The sequence below is a fragment of the Drechmeria coniospora genome, chromosome 01 (genome assembly GCF_001625195.1).
Source record: "Drechmeria coniospora strain ARSEF 6962 chromosome 01, whole genome shotgun sequence".
NCBI lineage: Eukaryota > Fungi > Ascomycota > Sordariomycetes > Hypocreales > Ophiocordycipitaceae > Drechmeria > Drechmeria coniospora.
The window spans coordinates 837,450-860,583 of record NC_054389.1 but is presented as its reverse complement, the minus strand read 5'-3'; the positions used below and the strand labels follow the sequence as shown (position 1 = coordinate 860,583).

At 49.3% G+C, this 23,134-nt stretch overlaps 3 protein-coding genes and 1 pseudogene across 3 annotated transcripts; 2 read left to right on the top strand and 2 right to left on the bottom strand.

Annotated features, from left to right (window-relative positions):
• Window positions 1–10,559: 10,559 nt before the first annotated feature.
• Window positions 10,560–13,994, top strand: DCS_00219 (Importin subunit beta-5; the record flags this gene model as incomplete). Its single annotated transcript, XM_040797560.1, has 4 exons — window positions 10,560–10,891; window positions 10,991–13,282; window positions 13,339–13,460; window positions 13,600–13,994. 4 exons carry the CDS (start codon window positions 10,560–10,562, stop codon window positions 13,992–13,994), a joined length of 3,141 nt encoding a protein of 1,046 aa, XP_040658443.1.
• A 355-nt stretch (window positions 13,995–14,349) lies between these two features.
• Window positions 14,350–15,691, bottom strand: DCS_00218 (uncharacterized protein; the record flags this gene model as incomplete). The annotated part of the gene is made up of 3 exons (XM_040797559.1): window positions 14,350–15,047; window positions 15,122–15,436; window positions 15,496–15,691. 3 exons carry the CDS (start codon window positions 15,689–15,691, stop codon window positions 14,350–14,352), a joined length of 1,209 nt encoding a protein of 402 aa, XP_040658442.1.
• Window positions 15,692–16,849: 1,158 nt separating this feature from the next.
• DCS_00217 (HORMA domain-containing protein) lies at window positions 16,850–17,712 on the top strand (the record flags this gene model as incomplete). The annotated part of the gene is made up of 2 exons (XM_040797558.1): window positions 16,850–17,389; window positions 17,473–17,712. The coding sequence occupies 2 exons, from the start codon at window positions 16,850–16,852 to the stop codon at window positions 17,710–17,712; spliced, it is 780 nt and encodes a 259-aa protein (XP_040658441.1).
• Window positions 17,713–17,986: 274 nt separating this feature from the next.
• On the bottom strand, window positions 17,987–22,548 carry DCS_00216 (annotated as a pseudogene).
• Window positions 22,549–23,134: the final 586 nt, after the last annotated feature.

The window sequence follows — 23,134 nt, the reverse complement described above, 5'->3', positions numbered from 1 at the left end:
AATATAGAGTATTTAAGTATATAAGTATATTCTATATAATTAATTACTCTAGGGTAGTAGATTAATATTCGTACCTAAGATTAAAGATATATTGTATAAATATTATTATAGAATATAGCGTATAGTAACTAGTACTACCAGTAAGACATTAAATACCTAAGCATTTATGGATTACTTATACTATAGAGATTTTAAATTCCAGAATACAAACAATATATATAACGTTAAAGGTAGTCCTTATATACTACTTTAGCTAGGCATTAGCTATTGCTAACGTTAGCTTAATCTATCTCTTTATAATATTTAATTATAAAAGTTTACTAGGATACTAAGCGTATCTTTAGGTAGATTTCCAAATAAATCCTCTTCCTAAGTATAAAGTAATTAATATAGGTAACGTTCTTTATATCTTTATCTATTACTAATATATTATCCTAGGGAAAACTTTTACTTTTCCTAGGCGAGAAGTACTATTACTTCCAAAGTATAGATAGTATTTCTTATACCTTTTATACGCCCTTTAGTTTAATACAGAATTTAAAAAAATATCTTTTACAATACAATATTAATATATACTAGAATCCAATAGGTTACCCCCTACTTAAACGGTAGCTCGATACTGCTAAGTAGTATAAATAGTTCCTTCTATAAGTAAGTCTACTTCTAGCTATCTGCTATATATACTAATAAGTTTAAGCTTACAGAAGATTCTATACTAATACCTTTATAACCTTCTTTAATTATTAAGATTCCGATCCAATAACCCTTACCCGAGATTCCTACTCTAATAATACCCTTACTACCTTATAGAGTAAAAAGGAAGCTACTTTAGGTTCCGTAAACAAAGAATAGCAAAATCTTATACTAAAGGATAAAGGAAGTTGCTAGTATAAAGGGTATATATTGCTAGTATAAAGAAAAGAAGCAGTTATATCCACTAAAGTTAAAGTATAATTTATATTGCACTATATAGAAACGATTTTAAAATCCCTTTTAGTATAGTATAGAATATCTTTATTTTATAATATATAATAGCTAGATTTTTAAAGAATAGTAAAAAGATATTATTACTACTATTATAGTAGTAAATATAGTTATAAATATCTTCTTTTTATAACTCTTAAGTAGCCTAGTCTGTCCTATCTTTAATAACTTTCCTTTTCTCGTTATCTTTAATAACTTTCCTTTTCTTATATATACTCTTTATTTCTATATCTTATTCTTTATTATATTAATTATAAAATTGCATTCTAACTAAAATAGAAACCGGTTAGGAATTAATTCCAACCCAGTTTGCAAAACAAACTATATATATTATAGAGTATATATAATATACTTCTATATCTATATATGTTTCTTCCTTATAAACGGATTTAGTACTAATATTATTATATAATAATATTTACTTTACTTTTATTCCTTGTTTTCTCTATTGCTATACTTTAGGAAACGATTTCGAATATAGCTTTGTTCCCTAGTTTTAAATCTAAATTTACCTTTCCAAGAACTTCTAAAGATATCCTTAATAAATATTTCGTCTAGCAATTTAGAACTTACTTAGTTCTACCTACCCCCTAAGAGCCCCCCTAAGACCCCCCCCAAGAGCCAGTATAGCTATAGCTATTACTACTTATCTTATTATCTTTAAGTCGACAGAATGCACTCTATACTAAAACAATTATCCACTCTCTATATATTCCTAAATACCTAACAATAAGTCCGAATAGTATAGTATATATTATTCCTACTAGTAGTATTTCTAATCTTACAAATAATAAATTAAAGCATAATATAAGAGGTTTTTAATCTTAATTAATACCTTATACTAAAATACCTTAGATTTAGTACAGCTTAAAGACATAATATCCTTAGAAACAAAGCTTAACTACCTTATTTAACTATCGACTATATATACGGGTAATATACAATTATACTAGTAGGAAAGCATACTAGTTCCTTCCAAATAGGTAGCATTACTAAGAATTAACGGCTAAAATAGAGGAGGAAAGAGCAGTATTACGTATATCCCTTCTTACCCGCCTAGATATTCGTCGTACTTAGGCTATTAGGTATAACCTAAACAATTCGTTCTATACTATTATATAACTAATTATTTTCTTAACTAAGTACGTATAATTAAAAAAGTCTTTAATATAAATAAAGCCTGCCTTTCTTCTAAAGGTACTTATTAACTAATACTAAGATTTACAACCGATTCTGTATATATATCCTATCTTCCTCTAGCTATATATTACTAATAATATAGGCTAATATAGGAGGTTCCTTTATATACTATTACTATAGTATATATCCGCCTCCTTCTCGATATACTCTATTAGAAAATCGGTTGCTAAGTTCTTTCTTTTTTAAATAGTATAGCCCTAATTTCTAGCTATTTTATTCCGATATTTATATAACTCTATGCGGTAAAGATATTAAATATATAGAGACCTACTCTAAGTTTTACTATAATTTATAACGAAACTAATTCTATAGTAAGTATACTTACTAAAACTATATACAATAAACACTAAGTACTAAAAGCATTCGATTATATTTTTAGCTAATCTCCCCTTATCTATCGGAATTATAGTATTAAAATAGTATTCCTTATACTAATTAATAATTTAATTCTATTGGTTATTCTTATTAGCTACGGAATCTATTTGCATCCGCCTCTACCCCCAGTAAAAATACTATTAGTAATTGCAGAAGATATCGTTTAATTACTATAGAAAATAAACCAACCTTAAAATATATTATGTATATTTTACTTTCCCTTTCCCTATACCCTATACTTATCTCTATATAGTTCCTTTTCTTTCCTTACTAAGTATATAAGAGCTTTATGCAACCTATAAGAGTAAGACATTAAGCTAAATCTATATAAGCTTATCGAACTATAATGTTATTCAATCGATCCTAAGGAAGTACAAAATATTACACTATCCAATAGGTTTATTAAAATTAGTAGTATTTATAAAGTAAAAGAATAAAATATATAACCTAAATAAAGTAAGTATATTCCTAGTATATAAGTATACTACTAATCGTTTAGTATATCCAATTTATAGATTGTAATAGTAATATTTTTATTGTTATTTGCTTTCTTTAAGAGTAAGTAAAGCTTTTTATAAGGCCAAGCCTAAAAATACTTAAGATTAATATAAATTATAAATATATCTTAGGAAATAAAGAAGTCGAGGCTATTTAGGGTTAGAAATACCTAACTACTAGAAATAGTAAGTATAAATTCGTTCGAAAGCAATACAATAAGCTAATATATATTTAGTTATTCTACTTATTTATATTTATATAAATACGGAGACCGAGGAGCTTTTTGTATTTATATTTCAAAAGGTATTTTCTATTATATATAATAACTATTATATCTTAATTATATAAAAGTATCTATATAGTACTGGATTAATTAGTATTATTATAGACCAGGAAATTAAATACTTACAAGGTAAGGTATATATATTTATATATTAGATCTTTAGTACTAATATTTTAGGATTTAGCTTATATCTATATAGTATTAACCCTAAAAAACGCTTTTGGGACTAGTATACTTAACGATCGGTTCGGTTTTGCTAAGTTTACTTTTAGCGCGGTATTAAACGATAATTACCTAAGTATAAACTATAGGGCTTAGGGTCCCTTTTTGAAAAGATAATAAGCTTGCTATACGCTAAATTAAAAGAAATATACCTCTTAATTGCAGATAAACTTAAAGGTAAGTTATATATAGAATTAATTCGAAACTAAATCTAACGAAAGTATAAAGGTTACTTCTATTCGATATTAGGTAAGATACAAGAAACGTTCTATAATTCGATCTAGCCTAAATCGGTTTTATAGTAAAATTGCACTTAGTAATTAGGAAAAGTTTCCAAGAAATACTAATAGAGTAGAGGTTTTGCATAAGATTTCCTATCGATAGAGTAAGAGGTATATATTACTACTAAAGTATATTAAATCGTAAGTTATCTTTACGTTTAAAGTACTTTATTTACTTCTTTTACTTACTTTACTTACTTAGGTCTACCGAATATAACTGGAACTAAATTGTATCCTATTTTGGATTTAAGCAATATAGGATTGGTAATAACTTTTGCAATACTTCCTTAACTGGAAGGTTCTATTATAAGACAATTCAAAATAGTATGTAAATAAAAAATCTATATCGGAAATTATACTAATATATAATAGTAAAAAAGCAAGAGGTTCGGTAAATATAAAGATAAGCCAGGAGTACAAATCGAATCTTAACGGATTCTAAAAGTAATTATAAACGGTTTTTCTCTTTATTTTAAACTTTAACTTACTCTCGGTCCTTATGCAATTAAAGCCAGTCAATCGTTTATTGTAATAATTCTAATTTATTACGTAGTCGATTAGCTAGAATTAATAATTTAGAAGAGAATAATTTATTCTTAGCAATATCTTTAGGTATTTTATTTTAGAGAGGTATAATAAATTAATTTGGAGTATAACGTACTAACTGTAATTCGGAATAATATATATTGCGCTGTATGTACTGTAGTTTAGAACTAATTCGAAATATAGTATGGAATTAATTTGTAGTACTGTATGCGTACTGTAACTTGGAATTGATTTGTAATGCAATGCGCTGTAATTTGGAAATATACTATAGTACGGCGTACGCGCTGTAACTTAGAATTGATTTGTAGTGCAATACGCTATAATTTGGAAATATACTGTAGTATAGTGTATGCGCTATAACTTAGAATTAATTCGAAAGCAATGTACTGTAATTTGGAAATATACTGTAGTACGGCGTACGCGCTGTAACTTAGAATTGATTCGTAATGCAATATACTGTAATTTGGAAATATACTGTAGTACGGCGTACGCGTTGTAACTTGGAATTAATTCGTAGTGCAATGCGCTGTAATTTGGAAATATACTGTAGTGCGGTATGCGCGCTGTAACTTGGAATTAATTCGTAGTGCAATACGCTGTAATTTAGAAATATACTATAGTACGGTATATGTGCTGTAACTTGGAATTAATTTGTAAAGTAATGCACTGTAATTTAGAAATATACTGTAGTACGGCGTGCGCGCTGTAACTTAGAATTAATTCGTAGTGCAATGCGCTGTAATTTGGAAATATACTGTAGTACGGCGTGCGCGCTATAACTTGGAATTAATTCGTAGTGCAATGCGCTGTAATTTGGAAATATACTATAGTGCGGTATACGCGCTGTAACTTGGAATTAATTCGTAGTGCAATGCGCTGTAATTTGGAAATATACTATAGTGCGGTATATGCGCTGTAACTTGGAATTGATTTGTAAAGCAATGCGCTGTAATTTGGAAATATACTGTAGTGCAGCGTGCGTACTGTAACTTAGAATTGATTTATAGTGCAATGCGCTATAATTTGGAAATATACTGTAGTATAGCGTGCGTGCTGTAACTTGGAATTAATTCGGAATGCATTCCAAAATTATACTATAGTACGGTATGCGCTGCAGTTTGGAATTAATTCGGAATGCATTCCACCATTACACTATAGTACGGTGCGTACTGTAACTTGGAATTAATTCGCAATACAATGCACTGTAATTTGGAATATACTACAGTACGGCGTACGTACTGTAGTTTGGAATCCATTTGCAATGCAATATACTGTATTTCGGAAATTCGCTAGTATTAATATGCAGTACGGTATACGTACTGTAACTTGGAATTAATTTGTAGTATATAATATAGGTTATAGTATAGCTATTACAGTAATACTATGTCTTAGTAACGGTCTTGTCGTTGGTTCGTTTAAAGCTAGAATCGCAGTACGGCTAATAAAAGAGAGAGTATAAGGTATCTAGGGGCAACTCGAGAGGAGATATTGCTTTAAAATCTCGAAAACTTTTACTATAAATACGTTATTGTTTCGTGAGATTATTAATTCCGGTTAAAATATTACGTCCAATTGAAATACTATATCTATTTGGACCACTATATCGTAATACTTATACAATAAAACCCCTTAGTCTCTATCCTCCGTCCTTAACCGTTACGGTAGTCCCATTCTAACGTTAAGTAGAAGTTCGACTAAATATAACAGTTATAAGCATATTGTCGCAATAAATAGTAGCCTGTAAATATATTAGTACTAACTTAAAAGATATGCAGAATTAATTCCAAATTACTTACGTCCGCTTACTACTTTGCAATACGCGCATTTATATTTACCGGCGCGGAAATCTATATCGTCCGGCGTTAATAACATTTTGCATATTTCCTTTGTATTATATCTATTGCCCGCCTTATTTAGAGGAGCCTCTAGCTTTAGGATAAACTTAAATAGTAGGCTAGAAAAAAGCCTATTATAGTAGGACTTATCCGTCTCCTATATATTGTTAGTAATTAAAGTTCGATTAAATATAGTGGAGGTGGAACTAAACTAATTCGTAATGCGTTAGGATCTACTTTAGCACTATAGTGCTAGGTCTTATCTAAGAACTTTTGCCCTATTAATCCGTTAGTTATATATACGGAATGACTTTAGATTTATTTAGATTCAAAACATACCTCTCCTTTAGGGCGTACAGTTAGCCGATATGTCTTCGTTGCACTAAAGGAGGAACTCCTAGACAAGCTCGTATCTAAATTAGTTATTATAGTACGAATATTAGAGGCGGATTGATAATTGTAATTATCTTCCTGCTAAGAGTTTATTAGCTTACTAGCTTAAATTAGTTTTAAACTAGTTTTAGGTTCTATATATTACCTACCTATAAGGCAGTAGCCCTTTTCTTTACCTTCCTGGCCCTCCTTACTGCTTTTTTTTGTACTTTTGCCTTATTTTGTACTTTCTTCTTGGCCTTCTTTATTGCCTTTCTTTAGGTTCTTTTCTCCTTCTATACTTACTTTCTAGCCTTTTTTTCTATAATCTGCCTAGCCTTATCCTCGGACGTATTGTTGCTTAACTTACTGGACTCTCTTGTTTTGCTTTGTATCTTATCGGTAGCGTTATTATTACTAATTTTATTACTATTATCCTATAAGTTCGTTAGCAATAAACCAGAATTAATTCCAACCTTACTCAAAATACAATATAATATTATACCTTATCTATATCCATATTGGCTTTGGGCTTGAGACTTTCGTTACTAATTTTATTACTATTATCCTATAAGTTCGTTAGTAATAAACTAGAATTAATTCCAACCTCGCTTAGAATACGATATAATATTATACCTTATCTATATCCATTTCAGCTTCGGGCTTAAGACTTTCGTTACCAATTTCAATACTATTATCCTATAAGTTCGTTAGCAATAAACTAGAATTAATTCCAACCTCGCTTAAAATACAATATAATATTATACCTAATCTATGTCTATATTGTCTTCGGGCTTGAGATTTTCGTATACCGAGCTTAACGAAGGAAATAGTAAATCTACTACCTATTGCGGATCTACTACCGGTTGCGGAGGAGTTCTAGGGGGGGGGTAGGGCGAGGACGATACTAGCGCAATAGGAGATAATGCTAGTATTCGACGAATTAGTTTAAACAACGGCCTTATGGCCGTCTATATACAATTAGTAAACGAGTCTAGAACTAATTCGAGACGTATTTAGAATATCTACGTACCTTATCCCGTACAGCCGTACTTATAGGTAGTTCCTAGCAAGGCAATTAGTATTACTTAGATATATATTTAAATTAATTCCAATACGTACTGCAAGCAACTCTATGTTTGCAATAACTTAGTTTACTGTAGCCGGGCCGCTATGAATATTGCAAAGTCGTAGCGCTTACTGTGCATTTACCCGTGTAGCTCTGCGTCCTAGTATTTTATTTCCTAATAGAGGAGTGCTTTAGTATTGTTGTAAACTATTGTACTGGAGAATCGAGGGGCGCTTGTCCGTTACTAGTATTATCGTTCTGGTAGGCTTTCTCGGTATCCACTACGGTATATTACCAGTAGACAAATCGGCGTACTATCCTGAATTAATTAGCAACTAGTATCAAAATATAGAGCAAGGAATAATTTTACTATTAACGATTGTATTGAACTTATAGGTATTTAACCCGGGCTGTTGCTCTTCCGTATCGACTTTATGCATACGTTTATAGTAGTTTTTTAATACCGATATACTGCTAAACTGAGTATTCTAGAATTAAGTAGTTGTTAGTTTAAATCCAATACGAATTAATTCCAATAAAGTTCTTACTATAATGCAAATCCCGATATTGCTTTAGTAGTAACAAAAAACTTCTCCCGGTACCAAAATTACCTCCCCTCAATCGTTTAACTTTAGCAATAGTATTATTTCGTCTAGTAGGTAGCAGCCCTCGTTAAGGTACCGAAGATATCCTTAATGCTTTTTGTACAATATAATAGACGGATTAATTGCAAATTTAACGTAAAACTAGTAACGAGATAACAGTACGACAATTGTAAAAGTATATAGAAATATAAACGTAACGATATTAAAACGTAACGCGAATTGTTTTGGAATAGAATAGCAATATATTCGTACAATGCGTTTACGCAAGTAACTTTACTATAGCAACCCATAAATAGCTCTTAGCGCAATAGCTTGTAATCCTTTTGCAGCGTTTCTTAAAGAAAGTACAAAAACAGGTACCGTACCTATATAATTTATTCGCAATATAAGAGTATATAACTACTGGAATCTATAATAATGCGGTATAGAACTAGATCTATCTCTTACTTTAATAAGATACTGCAAAGTAGGTTGGAATTAATTCCAATAAGGTATAGTAAAGTAGTTTGGAACCAATTCCAATAAGATAAGGCAAAGTAGTTCGAAATTAATCTTAATAAGGCACGGCGAAGTAGTTCGGAACCGATTCCAATAAGGTACGGCGAAGTAGTCGGAATTAATTCTACCAAAACGCATACAAAGTAGTTAGAATTAATTCCAATAAGGTACGGCGAAGTAGTTTGGAACCGATTCCAATAAGGTACGGCGAAGTAGTTTGGAACCGATTCCAATAAGGTACGGCGAAGTAGTTCGGAATTAATTCCAATAAGGTATAGCGAAGTAGTTCGGAATTGATTCTACCAAAACGCACAGGAAGTAGTTTGGAACTAATTCCAAGCGATAACTAATTCGCAATATAGTAGACGTACTGTAACTTAAAGTTGTTTACAGCGCAGTGGACGCACTATAACTTAAAGTTATTTACAGCGCAGTGGACGTACTGTAATTAGCAGTTAGTTCCTAGCGCAATAGATACCCTGTATTTTCCTAAGCACTATAATTTCTAGGTATACAGTCTATTTTTTGGATGTAAGTTGGAGTTCGAGCCGTAGTTCCTAGGAAGTATCTTTTAATTTTCCAAAAGTATTTACGCAAAAGGTTATATACCGTAACCCGTTTTTTCTTATTATAGCGTTGGTGTGGTCGACTGAGGTACGCGAACTTTGGTCGTCTGAGATGCATACTCCGGTAAAGCCTACACGGTAAAGCCTACGCGGTAAAGCCTGCACGGTAAAGCCTACGCGGTAAAGCCTGCACGGTAAAAAACCTGCATGGTAAAGCCTGCACGGTAAAGCCTGCACGGTAAGCCTGCACGGTATTGAAAACCTGGACATGAAACCTGGACATGTTGGACGGAATTATGAGGAGCCCGTCGACAGCTCCGTGCTCTACTCCGTGCTTCATGCAGAATCGACACCGTAATGAAAGGCACCAGTTAGTACGGCCCCCTCCTGGACAGAGTCATCAGCCTTCGTACGCTAAATGTACAGCATGTAGATTGCTCACCGTAATGGAACCCACGGCACTGCCGTCAGAATGATGAGTCGATGCCGGGAGAAATGCCCAAACTCGACTGCGTCATCTGGCATGTACGCGTAATGGAACGTCAAGCACGGCACGGCGCTGAGCAGAATGATGAGGCACCCGCCGAGCATAATACCTGCCCTGGCCAGCAGGCGGTGCGCACGCGATGCCACGTAGTTGTACCTGCAGGCAGAGGAAGCCGGTGTTCAGTAATAGGTGATGCACGCCGTCCGCTGGCAAGACTCACGTGCATCACTTACCAGTACCTAGTACCTAGTACTGGGCACCGGTAGGTATTACAAGGTATCTAATATTATGGCATGGCCGGCAAGAGAACAGAGAATAGAACAGAGAATAGAACAGAGAATAGAACAGAGAATAGAACAGAGAATAGAACAGAGAATAGAACAGAGAATAGAACAGAGAATAGAACAAAGTCATAATACCACCACACTGTGTTTGTGCCTTGGGCCGCTGCCATCCTTGTACCGGTACTTGTCCTCGTCTTTACCCACCCACAAGCCACCCCGTGTGGCGCCCCTCGCTGCCCCTCAATTAGTGCCGCACAACCTCGAGTCGTCCCTCCTTCGACTTTCGGTCATCAACACGTACCACGACGCGTGCCACATTGCACATAATTGCACCGCACCCGCACATGCACCCGTACGCATCCTCAACCTCCCTGCACACCACCTCTCCGTCCGAACACGCACGTCGCCGCCGCCTCCTCCCTCCTCCTCACGCGCGCCCGCGTCCTCCGCCACCATGGAGGACCAGCTCGTGTCGCTCCTCGCCAGCACCATGCTGTCCGAGCAGGCACCCCGCCAGCAGGCCGAGCTCGACCTCAAGCGAGCCCGCACGAACCCTGCCTTCGCCGTCTGCCTCGCCAACATCGCCATGCACGCCTCCGTCACCGTCGCCGTCCGCCAGGCCGCCCTGACCTACCTCCGTCAGTTCATCGAGGCCAACTGGGCCCACGACGACCCCGACGTCGTGCCCATTCCCCTCTCGGACGAGGCGAGGGCTCACCTCAAGGAGAAGCTCCTCGACCTCGCCATCGGCCACGAGGAGGACCGCAAGATCAAGGTCCAGTCCAGGTGAGTCGCGACGCTCGCCCCCATCCCCCATCCCCCTCATCGTCCTCCCCGTCGACGCTTTCGTCGCTCACCTCGGCTCTCGTCCGCCCCCGCCGCCAGCTACGCCGTCGGCAAGATCGCCATCCACGACTTCCCCGAGCAGTGGCCCGCCCTGCTGCCCGCCGTCCTCGGCGTCATGTCCTCGGGCACCGACAACCAGCTGCGCGGCGCCCTGAGGGTCCTCGCCGACCTCACCGAGGAGAGCCTCTCCGAGGGCCAGTTCTTCTCCATGGCCAGGGACATCGCCAACGCCCTCACCGACGTCGTCCACAGCCCGCACCGCCCGCCCATGATCCGCGCCCTCGCCATCTCCGTCTTCCGCACCTGCCTCGACCTCCTCAACATGGTCAAGGAGAGCCACGCGAAGGAGGTCGACGCCTTCGCCACCCTGCTCCTCGACGGCGACGCCGCCGCCTCCACCCCCGGCTGGATCCCCTTCTTCCTCGGCGTCCTCCGGGAGCGCCTGCCGGCCGACGACTTGTCCCAAGGCCAGCCCTCGCCCTGGAACAGCATCGTCTCGCTCAAGCTGCAGGTCGTCAAGACGCTCATCCGGCTGCGCCGCGGCTTCGGCAACCTCCTCCTGCCCCACAGCACCACCTTCTTCACGGCCGTCTGGGACGAGCTCACGAGCCTCCAGGAGCCCTTCGAGCGGCTCTACATCCACAGCAGCAGCCAGGGACGCCTCCAGGACGCCGACAACATGCCCTACACGCTCGACTTCCTCGTGCTCGAGGAGCTCGACTTCCTGAACCAGTGCTTCCGCGCCCCGCTCGTCAAGGCCGAGCTCGACGCCCAGCTCCAGGCCCACCCCTCGGCCGACCGGGTGCCATGGATGGCCCAGATCATGACCATGCTCGTCAGCTACTCGCGCATCATACAGGAGGAGGAGGAGATATGGGACATTGACTGCTCGCTCTACCTGGCCGAGGAGATTGCCGTCACCGCCAACTACACGCCCCGCACCGCCTCGGGCGACCTGCTCATCAAGCTCGGCGAGTGGTTCAACGAGAAGACGCTCGAGGGTCTCTTCGCCTACACCAACACCCTCTTCCCCGGCCAGGGCCCCCAGTACTGGCGGAGCCAGGAGTCGGCCCTCTACCTCTTCGTCATGCTCCTGAGCGACTTCCAGGACCTCTCCAAGCCCGTGCCCGAGGCCGTCGCCGTCGAGTACTACAACATGGTCAGCTACTCCATCGCCCGCGACAAGGAGCCCCTGCTGCGCGCCAGGGGCTACCTCGCCGCCGGCATGCTCGGCCGCTCGTTCCCGCTGCCCTCGGTCCAGCTCGACGCCTCGAGCCCCGCCGTGTCCATGCTCGACCACATGATCGAGTCCATCTCGACCGAGGACTCCGAGGTGGTCCGCGTCGCCTGCGTCAAGGCCATCGAGGGCTTGATCAGCGCCGCCAAGGTGCCCCTCGACAAGCAGCTCCCCTTTGTCGCCGCCATCCACTCGTACATGACGGGCAAGGACCCGGCCGAGATGGAGGAGGCCGACGAGCTCATGGTGACGCTCGCCGAGGCCCTCAAGGCCGCCGTCGGCCTCGATTGCAAGATTTGCCTCTCGACGGGCATCGAGCCGCTCGACATGCTCTTCATGCTCGCCAAGCTCGGCGCCGCCAACTTCCAGGTCACCATGCTCGTCACCGAGGCGCTCGAGGAGGTGGTCAAGGCCCTCTCGTGCGACGCCCACGCCTTCGGCGCCCTCTGCACCAAGATTCTCCCCACCCTGACGGGCGCCTTCGACGTCGGGCCCCTGACCGACGACAACCCGTTGGTGACCATCGCCACCGAGCTGCTGGCCGTCCTGGCCGAGCACAGCCCCGAGCCTCTGCCCGCCGGCTTCGTCGCCGCCACCTTCCCCAAGCTCAACCGGGTGCTGATGGAGAGCACCGAGGGCGAGATCCTCCGACCGGGTGCCGAGTCCATCAAGTTCATTCTCATGCACGATCACCAGCAGGTCTTCAGCTGGCAGGACGCCAACGGCGTGTCGGGCCTCGAGGTGTGCCTCCGCATCATCGACCGCCTGCTGAGGCCCGAGATCGAGGACAACGCCGCCTCCGAGGTCGGTGGCCTCGCCGCCGAGCTCGTGGAGAAGGCCGGCCAGGAGCGGCTCGGTCCCTACCTGCCGCAGCTGCTGCAGGCGGTCGCCACCCGCGTCGAGAGCGCCATGGCCGCCGCATTTATCCAGTCGCTCATCCTCGTCTTCGCCCGGCTGTCCCTCACGGGTGCCCAGGACGTCGTCGAGTTCCTCAGTCAGCTCCAGATCGGCGGCCAGAACGGGCTGCAGATCGTGCTCTCCAAGTGGCTCGAGAACTCGACGAGCTTCGTGGGCTACGACGAGATTCGGCAAAAGTAGGTCAACCCCTTTCCTCGGCGGCGCCACGCGAGCTGACCGGCATGGTTTGCAGTGTCATCGCGCTGTCGAAGCTCTACTCCCTCCACGACGCCCGGCTCCCGCAGATCACGGTCAAGGGCGACCTGATCATCAACGACGACGGGCGCATCAAGACGCGCTCTCGCGCGAGGCAGAGTACGTACCCCGATCCGCCACCCGACCTGCCGGCGACGGCGGGCCGGCGCTCCCGGCCAACCAAGCGGGAGGTGGTGCCCAGCTTCCGAGGACAATGGTGCGTGACGTGTTGGTAGGCTGACGGCTTCATGCATCGCAGATCCGGATCAGTACACGCTCATCCCGGCGCCTCTCAAGATCATCAAGGTTCTGATTGAGGAGCTCCTGTCGGCTTCCGGCGTGCGCAGCGCCGCCGACGTGGCGTCCTCGGCCGTCGCCGGCGGCCAAGAGGTCGTCTCGGACGACGAGGACGACGGCTGGGAGGACGACGACACCATCGACCTCGCCCTCGGCACGACCAAGTCGGAGCTCATGTCCTACATGGACGTCGGCGGCCGTCGTTACCGCGACGACGAGACGCAGGCCTACCTGATCGACTTCTTCGTCCGCTGCGGACGCGACAACGTCGGCAACTTCCAGGAGTGGTACGCCATGTTGACGGATGACGAGAAGGCCAAGCTCAGCGAGCTTGCCACGGCAGCCGTGCAGCAGTAGGTCGTCTGTCGCGTCAGGACCGGCGCCAGCTTTGAGCTCGTCTGGGCGATGTCCCGCGAACGTCTCTATCAGCAACAAAAAATGACAGGCTTATGACAAAAAAAGGTGAGCGGATGAGCGGCGGCGCATTTGATGCATTGGCAATTGCGAACCAAACATTGATTCCCCCATGTGATCGAAAATCTTGGCACGGGCTACATGGTACGGTGCGTGGGCACTGCAGTTCTAGACAGGAGTTCTGGGCATAGGCAGATCTTCGGGTCCAATAATGAAAGAACATTATGAGCTGAGCAAGATTCACCTTGGTGGCCCGCACATGAGGCCCTGTCTTTGGCCGTCTTGCTCGCATCCAGACTTATATGATATGGCCGCCACCGCCGAAGCCGCCTCCTCCGTAGCCGCCTCCATCACCAAATTGGCCGTAAGGCCCGCGTCCGCTCCCACTTCCCGGGCCACCCATTCTTGGACCACCACCGGGACCGATGGGATCCCAGCGCGCACCAGGGGGTACCTGCGGGTCGTAGCCCTCGGGGTTTGGCCGGTCGCCGCCTTGCAAGGCAAAGAGGGGGTCGTCAAAGGTGGGGTGCATGCCCGAGAAACCGGGTTGGGGGATGCCTCCGGGGACAAACGAACCCCTGAGAGGATCGTGCGGCCCCAGTCCAGGTGGGTTTAAGTCGTCGTGGCCGATGTTGAAGGGGGATCTGCCGTCAGGTATGATCGGGCCTCGCGGCGGCCGGTTCATCTCGTGCTCGTCCTCGAAGCCTGGTGGTGGGAAGTCCGCCACAGGGGCTCCTGGTCGGGGATGGGCCGGCGGTAGGACTGGCTTCATCGGCTGGTACGGTTCAATGCCTGGTACGGGATCCGAATGTAGAGAGGGGATGCTGGATCGGGGTTTACGGCCGACAGGCCGATTCGGGTCCTGGGCCTCTTGAGCGCGGCGCTCAGCAATGGCGCTGATCTCGGCCTCGGCGTCATCAGCTTCGATGCCGTCGTCCTTTTGTGGTTCGGTGAAAAGATTTTGAACAATCTTTGTTTGGAGGTCCATAATGAATGCTGCCGAAGCCGTTAGCTCAGGATGCTGCCATGAGCAAACGACGGGCGATGGGGGCGAACGGGAGCGTACTGACCTGAAACGGCTTCCTTCGAGAGGAATATCGCCGACAGCTTGTCGGCCAGGTCGCTCCTGTCCTCTTCACCGTTGCTATCGAGCGTGATGCGTACGGGCAGGTGACTCGCCGAGACGACCTCGCGCACGTTGCGGTCAAAGCGATGGATGCGATCTTGGCCAACGGCGAGACCGCGAACCTCGACCTTGGCACCCATTCGATCGACGCGGATTACGAAGCGACTAGATGGTTGTGCGTGGCTGTAGACGAAGCTGAGAGAGCCGAATCCTGAATTCCATTGCGGAGGCATGCGGGGAGCGAGGGATTCGCATTCGGCTGAGGCCTGTCGTTTAGCGCAGACTCGGGGGAAAGGGGCAAGGCCAGCTGGGCCTTACGTAGGGGCTTCTCCTCGTCGAAGCCGCAGAGCTTGAAGTCGAGGGTGCTGAGGTAGGCATGTGCAAGGAGAGCGATGGCCTCATAGGAGCTGGCCAAGTCGGAGGAGTCGTCCTCCTTGGCATGCGTGGGGAGGGCATCGGCCATGCGCTGGAATATGTCCGCCATGCTAGGCGAACGCATGGGGGGCGAGAGCATGATGAGCAAGGCTTTTCATGCGCAGGATCGGATCAGACGGAAGAACGATGATGGAATGTTGATAAATGTGAGGGTTAAGGAAGAGGGTATAAGGTGAGGAAGGATGGTGAGGGAGAGGGTGAGAATGGATACCCGTCGGTGGGAAGGCGCGTTGCTGGAGCAAAGTAGGTGTGGTTCTTCTGATGACGAAGGAGCGACTGACAGCTGCTTGAGTGGCGTCATGGAAGCTGTTGCCTCCTCTGCATCTCCCCGCACTTAGCCTTTGATGTGGGGCAGCGGTAGTTGCAAGTACAGTGTACATACTGTACTTGTACTTTAGTACGGAGAATTAATACTGCAAGTACGGAGTACAGAATGCTTGTAGGTACCTAGCAGTTGTATGTACTTAGTGAGGACCTGCAAAATACTGTACATGCAAGTGAGCAGCACTTGCTTAGTGTACAGTGCGGAGTACGGGTAGGCATAGGTATCGTAGCAAGGTACAACTACAGCACAAGTAAGTACTTGTAAGTGCAAGACACTCCGTACAGTACTTGAAGTATATTCACTGTAGGCATGCTCCAAACTTGTGTCCTTACGGAGTACAAGTACTGTATACTTACGGAGTATTCGCCTTGTAAGTACAGAATTGCACAAGTACTGTATACTTACGGAGTATTCGCCTTGCAAGTACAGAATTGTACAAGTACTGTATACTTGCGGAGTATTCGCCTTGTAAGTACTTACAGAACTTGTACAAGTACTGTATACGCGAGTATTCGCCTTATAAGTACAGAACTTGTACGGAGTACAAGTACTGTATACGGAGTCTTCGTCTTGTACAAGTACGTATACAAGTACCTGCTTATGCATGGAGTGTACCACACAAAGTACTCTGTACTCCGTCCTTCAGTATATCATCACATGCATGCACGCTCAGACAACATCGCCAGCATCGCCACAAAGAACGAAGCAAGATTTACACGCTGCCTGAACCTGTTGATGCACTCACCATGTTCACCCCGCCCATGCTCGCACTGCGGAAGAGTCACGTCTAACTCTTGACGCCGTGCCTCCTTGATTGCGACTCCGAATGCGACGTCGGCTACTACTACGATCCCGACCCATCGTCGACCCGTGAAGCAGCAAACTCCCGGCTGCGTAGGGGCACGATTCGCCATGTCAACGGCAGTCTCCCCCTCGCAGGCATCCGCCGTCCTCACCTCCTTCACCAACTTCCTCACCGTCGCCCTCCACACCCTCCTGCGGCAGCGAGCCCTCTATCCGCCCGCGACGTTCCTCCTCGCTCGCGCCTACAACCTACCCGTTTACCAGTCTCGTCACCCTGGCGTGTGCGCCTGGATCGATGATGCCGTCGACGCCGCCGCCGCCCAACTTCGCTCCGGTGCCGTTCGAACCGTCGCCCTCGTCGTTCACGCGCCGAGTGCCTTCGCCGTCGTCGAGCGCTGGGTCTTCGACCTCGCCGGCGCTCTCCCCGCTCACGGCCTCGCCGTCGACGAACGGCGGAACGAAAAGGCCAAGCAAATCGATCACTCCGATCTAGACGATGGTGCCGTGAATTGGGCCGATGTCAACGAAGCCTTCCGTGGGGCCCTGGCCCGTCTCTCGTATGCTGCCGAGTCGATGCCGCTGCCGCCTGAGGAGAGCACCTTCACCCTCGTGATCGAGCTTTGCGACGATGCCCTCCCTCCTATAGAGGTACGGAAAGCCCATTTCCCCTCGCGCGGGAGCTCGGGGATGAATGAGCCGCATATGCTGACGGTACGCCCTCGCCTTCGCAGCACCCCCAACGCTGGATCGCCTCGGAGCCAAACCTGCAACCGCCCACGCCGTCCAACCCGACCGTAGGCTCTGCCCTCGGGGGGGCTTCCACGACGCCTCTGCGCTCCGTACAAGCAGGTCCGCTGTTTTTCGAGTGCTGGTACGAAAAGGGCAAGCCGCTGTCGGCATCGCCTCCATACGAATCCCCGGATATGCAGGGCAGCGCCGTGCCGTCTGATACGCAGACGCAGTCCTCGTGAAACGTGGCATGTTTACTTATTTCTATACCGAGAAGACGGCGAGAAGACGAAAGCGGTCTTGCTCCAGCGTCCATCCCGTTTGCGTGCTTTCTCGCTTGCAACCCTTGTCAGCCAGACTCCTCCGTCTGCGAGCCATGAAATCATCCTGGCCTCGTCCCAAGTCTTTCCTGTACAGTATCGGAAAATGTACAAGTATGTCTCTATACAAAACCATGACATTTTCCTCCCTCAGCCACTGCCGTCCATCTTGAGCGCTGCCCGCAGGCCCACCATCTCACGCTTGATCCGCGCGTTCTCCTTCTTGACCCGCGCTGCCTCCTCGCTCTGCTCGCGAAGCTTCACCATCAGCTCCTCCTTGTCTTCCTTGCCCTTGCCCTTCAGTGCCTTGACGATCTTGCCGAGCTCGCTGTTGAACTTCTCGTACAGGAGCTCGTTCTCCGCCATGGCCTCCTTGTGCAGCTGGTCGACGGCCCGGAACTTCGACTCGGTCACCCTGACTGTTGCCTCCATGTCGCGCTGCATGGCCGTCTGCTTCTCCATCATCTCACCCATCACCATCGGCAGCCTTTCCTCGAGCGCCTTGACCGAAGCCATGAGCTGACGCAGGTCGGCAGGCGCGGGGCCTGGCGCCGCCTGGCTGATGGCCCGCGCCATCTCCTCCCCGATGCTGGACAGCTCGCCCTGCAGGGAGGCGTCGACGTCGCCCGCGGCCCTCTTCTCCGCCTGCATCCTCTCCCGTAACCTCTGGGGCGACTGAATGCGAAGCTTCGTCGTGCCGTTCCGCGTCGGGCCTGGCGATCGTGGGGGCGAATCACCGCCCGACGTCGACGGCCACATCATCGGCTTCAGCGTCGGAATGCTCGACACGGAGAACGTCTTGGAGTGTCCGCGCCGCTTCACCATCGACCCTTGCCTCGACGGCGAGGCCATCGTCTTGGCCACCGAGTCTTGCTTCTGCGGCGAATCCTGTCGCACCAACGGCGGCCCGACGATCAACGGCGCGTTGGAAAAGTAGTCGACGACATTCTCCTTCTGCCGCGGGCTCCTCAGGACGTGAGCCACGTTGGGGCTCACCGGTATCCTCGAGGACGGCGCGGCCTTGGGGCTCGTCACGGGCGTCGTCGTCCCGTTGACCTTTCCGGACGTCTCCCTCGTCGACTGCAGGGGCTGCACGTCAATCGTCGTCGATGCCATCATGCTGTTCAGGTCGGACAGGGAGCTCCTCCGCTTCTTCTTGCCACGCTTCGAGCCCTTGCGTTCCTCCGACGGCTCCCCGATCGTGCCGAGCGGAAAGTCCTGCCGGTGCGAGCTCCCTGGTCTCGGCGCTTCGTCAAACGCTCCGGCGATCGGCGGCCGCTCCCGCGACCCGGGCCGTCCCGGGAGCCTCTTCGGAATCGTGCTGTCGTCGATGGAGCGTGTCCGGCTCGTCGCCGCCCGCGACAGACTCGACGACTCGCCCATGGCGAGGTTTCGATGCTTGCTCAGGTTGCGCCACATGGATGACCTATCATCCCTTTGATTCTGTCTCAGGAGCACGTCGAGGCCAAACTTGCGACGCAGGGACGACGCATTCGACGTCATCGAACCCGTCGGTGCCCGGGGCCGTCCGGGGCCAATCGAATCGGCGCCGTACGCGTAGTTGAAGGGGTTCATGCCCGGCTCCTCGAATATCCTGTCGCAGTCCTCCACCAGCCGGTCGAGGAGGTTGATGTAGTTGGGCGCCGACCCGTCCGTCACGAGCAGCTCGGCAAAGGCGAGCGTGAGGGCGCCTCGGTCGCTGTCGTTGCCGCACCCGTCGAGCAGGTCGGCCAGCAGCTTGATGATGGCCGTGAAAGCCCTCCGGTTCTGCGGCGCCATCTCCTTGAAGAGGTAGTTTACGAAGTCGGCAAAGTTGCCCGGCACCCTCTTGTTGGCCCTCTCCTGCAGCGTGTCGAGCGCCTGCATCGTCATGACCGGCCCCATCTGTTCGGCCCAGGCGATGCGCAGGAAGTTCTCAAAGGCGACGAAGATGACGTCGGTGGCCAGATCGCCGGCTGCCTCGTAGTCGTAGGGGCTCTCGATGAGCCTGTTGTACAGGTCGTTGGTCGCCAGCTCATCGACGAGCGCCCGGTTCAGAAGGGTCCGGCCGACGATGGCGCCCTTGCGACACTGGAGGGCGGCGACGTATCCGGTAAATGTTTGCTCCAGCCTCATCAGGGGGTTCTCGGGGCGGCCCTCGGCCGACATGGGCAGGTCATCCTTGGTACGCATGGACCCGACCATCGAGTGATGGCTATTCGACCGATGGAGGGACGGCGTACGTTGGTGCGTGCTGCTCGAGACGACCGCCTCCGTCGTGTTGCTGTTGGAGCCGCCACCCCACAGGTTGGAGAGCAGCTTGACGGGCGACGTGCCGAGGAAGGATCGCGTCTTCTCCGCCCGGCTCGACAGGCTCAGCCCCCGCAGGATCTTTGTGTAGTACGACACCATGGCAGGGGCCAACTGCTTGTTGGAGACGTTGAACTGCGCGCCCAGAAGCTGGATGACTGGGCAAAGTTAGCAGGCTGCCAAGCAGGACGAAGGGCTCGAGGGACGCCTACTTCGACGTGACATTGTCGGCAAGAAATCGTCCAACGCCACGTCATCCTGGTACTGCTTGCCGTTCAGTCCTGCGGTGAGCAGCGACACTCGCCTCATGTCCTTGCTCGACACGCCGACCACAATCTCCACGCCGTAGTGGCCGACGGGTGCGCCCTTGGTGCCCCTTTCGTGGTCGACGACGATCCGGATGGCGGCTGGCTCTCGACGACCCTCGATCAGGTGGTGGGCTCCTTCTTCGAAGACTGCCACGTGCAGTCCCAGGATGCTATCCTGCATGCGAACGGTTCGAAGGGTCCAGGAAGGGTCCTCGCGCTCCCGCTCGGAGAAGCGGGCCTCGATCCTGGCCTTGACCACGTCCTCGGCCCACTTGGCCGCCTTGCCCTCGAACGCGTCCTGCAGCAGGAAGCAACGCAAGGTCGGCGACTTGCTCGTCTTGAACTCGCCCGCGTGGACGCCCTTCATGTCTTGCATGGAGGTCATCCAAACGAGCGAACCGTCCGAAGACTCGGTGAACTTGACGTCGGCAAGGTTGTGCCAGCCGGTAAAGGCAAAGTCGTACGAGCGAGGACCGCCGGCCGCGTTCGTCATGGAATTGAGCAGCTCGGCGGCAGACGGCTTGTCGATCTCCCTCAGGAGATCGCGTCCCGTCATGGCCGACCCCGTCTTCTTGAGGACGACGACGCAGTCGGAAAAGAGAATCAGGGCGCCTCCGGATTCCAGCTCGCTGGGGGTGGGCTGGAAGGGCGGGATCAGCTCGATGAAGTCGGCGGCAAGGAGCAGGCGTCCCTGGGGTTCAAAGTCGACGGGCCACGCCTCCACCATGTTTCGAAGGCGGCTGGCGACGTGAGGCTTGCCCGGCAGCGGGTCGTCCATGGAGCAGATGTTGGTGATGATGTCCCTGGCCTTGAGCATGAGCTGGAGCGCAGGATGGGTCATGGGGAGAGAGCCGACGATTTGATCGATGAGGAGGCTGTAGCGGGGTAGTCGTTGGACCGGCTCGATGAGGATGGATCGGATCGTCTGCTCGCCCGTCTGGTGGACTCTCTGCCTGAAGCTCGACTGCCGGTCCAGAAAGGAGTTGAGCAGGACGGGGAAGTGCTGGCTCGCCTTGATGTAGTCCTGGTAGCATTCGGTGAACTTGGGGAACCACTCCAAGAACAGTCGCGCAATGGCCAGCGAACCGCTCGGGTCCTTGGCCCGCGGCGAGCCCGTCGTTTTGGAGCCGACGGCATTGACGTTGACCGTCGTGGACTCCATGTCCCTGACGGCCTCCTCTTCCGTGTCATCCATGATCGAACGTAGTTGGTCGAGAAAGGACGAGTTCAGCTGAAGTATTCGATCGGCGGAATGGGGGAAGAGGCGCTGGAGCTCCTCCTCGGACGGGCTCAAGCTTTCGGCCGGCCGCTTCTTGGCCGACTCTCGAAAGTCGTGAGCGATGTGATGAACGAGCTCGCCGAGCTTGGCGACGTACCGCACCTCCGTGTCGACCAACTCGGACAGCTTCATCCTCAGCTCGAACTTCTGGTCCCGCGAGAAGGATTTGCTCCGGTTGAGCGACGTCGGTTTCGAGGGGGCACGCCGCAGCCTGCTCGTGGGCAGGAAGACGGATTCGCCGAACAGCTTGACGAGGGGGGCATACGCCCCGTACTGGCGCAGGGTCGGGTCGACGAGGTCGTCCTCGTCGTCGATGACGGCTTCGAAGTCGGCCGGCTGGAGGGGCACGATGACGCCGGGCGGCAGGACGAGGTCGACGTCGACGTGGCTCAGGTGCTGCGTCTGCAGCGTCGCGTGCAGTCCGGCGATGACGCTGGCCGTGTTCTCGCTCTTGACCATCGACTTGACGAGGTCGGCGGCGTGCTGCTCCCCGAAGAGCGCGGGCGCGCTTGCCGGACGCTTCCCCTTGGCGGGGTGTGCGTTCTCGAGATGGGTCTTGACGCCATCGGAGAGCTCGGCGAAGTACTTGAAGAGGCCGAATGCGAGGGCGCGGTAGACTTCGTCGCCCTGAAACTCGCGCGGCAAGTGGTTGACGACGCTGTAGTAGGGGGAGCTCGGGGAGATGGTGACGCGAGGGAAGGACTGGAAGCCGGCGGGCGAGACGACGTGGATCTGGACGCGCGAGCTGTTGAGCGTGTAGTTTGCCTTGGTCGAAGCGCCGTGGAAGACGAGGACGGGCAGGTGGCCGAGCAGGGGATCGGAGCCCTGGTAGAGGACGACGCTCTCCGGGGAGAGGGCGAGCTCGTCGGTGACGCGAACCATGGTCTGCTAACGGGCCGCACTCATGCTAGCCTTCCGCTGCTGGACGGGGAGCGCGTGACAACTTGGGTCCTCGGGGGAGGGGGGGGGCCACGGGTGCGCGTCTCTGGGCCGCCGGCTCGTCTCTCGTCGCACAGCTGCGGATCCTTGTGCGGCCGTTTCGTGCGGCGGCGAATCTTGCTCGGGCTCCTTGGCTCTGGGTGCTCTGGGTGCTCCGGGCGAGATGGAGCATCAACGACAGGGCGAGGATGAACGAGGCCGCCGTTGGTCGACCGTCGGAGGGATGCTTCTCGCCGTTGGACGGGAGGAGGTTGATGGTGGTGTTGAAGGTGGCAACAGGGGGGAGGGGGGGCCTGGTCCGGCACGTAAACATGTGCGATGGCTGTCGGTCTCGAATATGCGGCCCCAGAACGTGCAGCGGCCCATGCGCACACCAGAGGAATCTGCCGGCAGCAAATGCCCAGGCTGTGTGAAGATGGGGAGGGGCAGGGCAGATGTCGACGGAAATGACTGCCTAGGTCATGTCATGCACGGTCTCAAGAGGACCGGGGGGTCGTGATGTATGGTGAGAGGGACTGTGGACAGGACG